The sequence below is a fragment of the Vigna angularis genome, chromosome 7 (assembly GCF_016808095.1).
Source record: "Vigna angularis cultivar LongXiaoDou No.4 chromosome 7, ASM1680809v1, whole genome shotgun sequence".
Lineage (NCBI taxonomy): Eukaryota > Viridiplantae > Streptophyta > Magnoliopsida > Fabales > Fabaceae > Vigna > Vigna angularis.
The window spans coordinates 19,921,655-19,924,345 of record NC_068976.1 but is presented as its reverse complement, the minus strand read 5'-3'; the positions used below and the strand labels follow the sequence as shown (position 1 = coordinate 19,924,345).

Sequence of the window (2,691 nt, the reverse complement as noted above, 5' to 3'; positions counted from 1 at the left end):
ACCATTACTCCTTCACGTTGTCATCGAGCGATCACTCCACTCTTGTACCTCTATTGCCACCATCGACTTCGATCTCCTCTTCTCTTTTTCTTCTTCTTATTTTCACTCATATTTTTTTAATATATAAAAAATCACATTGTTCTTGGCACAAAGTTCATCATTCTATTTATCAACAAATTTACCATAAAAAATATGTAAAAAATCAGAATTATAAGTTATTGGCCGATTTTATCAACAATTTTTTTCAATTACCAACAAAAACATTTTTAATAATTTAAATTATAAAATTCATTATTAATTTTGAGTTTATCTGAAAATTTATTTTCGTCGATAAAAATCCATCTATGAAATTCTTTATAATATCTATTTAAGTGAGAGAGAAAAAATATTCCTTTCAAAAATTATAATAAATTATATCTTTAGTCATATAATCCACCTTGTTTTAACGTCATCAATTATCTTTCAAGAATAATTTCCTCTAAAAAGGATTATCTTCATCTAATTAACTAAAATTTCAAATGAAAGGTTACGTGTATGAAATTCTTCAAATTTGATTTGAAATCAGATATATTTTTATTATAATTTATGAAATGCTATTATCACATGCCAAAAAGTCAAATTAAAATAATATTTAAGATCTTTTAATAAGTTAGTTTGATCTTTTTAATGTGCAATAGAAAATCATGGTAAAATTGTTTTTCTTTTCCATGAATTTGGTATAGTTGATCACAAAACCTTTCCTTTCTTTCTTCCTATATCTGCAAATCAATAAAATCAATAAATACAAAAACATCCACACCATTATAAAGTCAAATATGTACAACAATACACTTACATCCTAAACAACATCTTCGTCACCAAGTTAACATATATGCTAGCATCCTAGTTTTAACCAAACGCTTATATCTACCAGTTCTCTTTATTCATTGAAGAACCGTAAACTGAATCGTACTACTTGAGCCAACCCTTGATAGAAAGTCAAATTCTGAATTAATCACATTTTAATAAGCATATGGAAAACAATGACAAGTGGTTTAATTTGATTGTTTAAAAAAATGGCATAAAGCCTTGTGTTTGTGGTATAAATATGTGATATGAAATCCTCCATTCCATCAACGGTGATGATGGTATCTTGGAAGATGGAAAAGAGAGTGTTTGCAGATGCAAGAATGATGTTGATGATGTGTGGGATTGGGGTGATGGTGATGGCGATGGGGAAGTTGCCATTGATTTCAGCACAATGGGAATGTGGTAATGTGTGGGGAGTTTATATGCAATGTGATCGATACGTCCGACGGGAAGGGCCAACGGTTCAACCGTCTCCCGGATGCTGCAATGCACTGGAAAGCTCTAATGTCACCTGTCTCTGCCCATATTTTGCACAACATGAGGATACCTACAGCATCGACAAAGTCATCTATGTCCTCAATTACTGTGGAACGCCACTTGCTTCTGGAACCAAGTGTGGAAGTAAGTTCTTATTATTATTTTGCTTTTTATGTATTTTTTAAATAAAATAAAATCACTTAAGACATTATAATAAACTTTAACATCTTAACCAGCTAACATATTTTAAAATTCAATCATTATTTATCATCACATAATATATATATATATATATATATATATATATATATATATATATATATATATATATATATATATATATATATATATATATATATATATATATATATATGTTAATGTGTTAGCTTAAAATTTTCTCCATACAAATTTATATTTTTATTAAAATAATATGATTTAAAAAAAATAAAATGGAAATATATTTGGAAGAAGCCAAAAGAAGATTAATGATTATTTTGGAGTTCAGATATTATTAGTTATTGTTAAATATTGGATAAGTATGTACTTTATTGCATAATAAAATTGCTTTAATTTAATGAAAGATAAAATAGTTTTATTGCAAGATGATATCACAAACAATTTTAAAAAATGCTGTATTTTCTTTTCTTCTATAAAATGTTAGGATATGAAAAATAAAACGTAACAAAATATTTAATATATAAAAAAGAAAATAATGCATGAATTAAAATAAAGTGTAACAAAAAAAATATATGTTATTAATTTACTTTTCGTGTAAATTTTTCTACGTGACATCTTTATTAAGATTTTTTATGTAAGTTTTACTTCAATATAATAATCTTATAATACTTAAATTTTAATAACTTTTACATTTAGTTAATAATTTTTACTTTTATAATTCAAACTCTTATATATAAGACTATATCAACATATTTGAATATGTCATAAAATTCACTCATAATTTAATAGATATTTATTTACACTTCAACTTCTTAAAACTTAAAAATTAAATTATTTATTTTATTTTAGTATTATTATGTACATGTTGTTCCTTCATATATTTTTAAGATAAAGTATTTGGTATTGAGATGACTAATACTATCAAACTGTGTTTTTCAGATTACACTGCTCCGTAGCTCCTCCTCGTCAGAGGGAGACACATGCATACATATATCTAAATAAATCAGCCAAACGTGGCCTTGCATGCATTGTCATGTTTTACTTATTATTGTTATTATTATAATATAAGATATCCAGTTCCAGTTCAATGTTAATTGATACAACGGGAACATGGTTTTTCTTTAGTAATGTCATTATCATTAAGTGGGAACGACTGCATCAATATAATATTTCTATTTATAATGTGAA

The 2,691-nt window shown here is 25.9% G+C and overlaps 1 protein-coding gene across 1 annotated transcript; it reads left to right on the top strand.

The window, feature by feature from the left end:
• The first annotated feature begins 1,105 nt into the window (after window positions 1–1,105).
• On the top strand, window positions 1,106–2,691 carry LOC108337888 (uncharacterized). Its single transcript, XM_017574484.2, has 2 exons — window positions 1,106–1,470; window positions 2,443–2,691. The coding sequence occupies exons 1-2, from the start codon at window positions 1,122–1,124 to the stop codon at window positions 2,457–2,459; spliced, it is 366 nt and encodes a 121-aa protein (XP_017429973.2). The 5' UTR covers window positions 1,106–1,121; the 3' UTR covers window positions 2,460–2,691.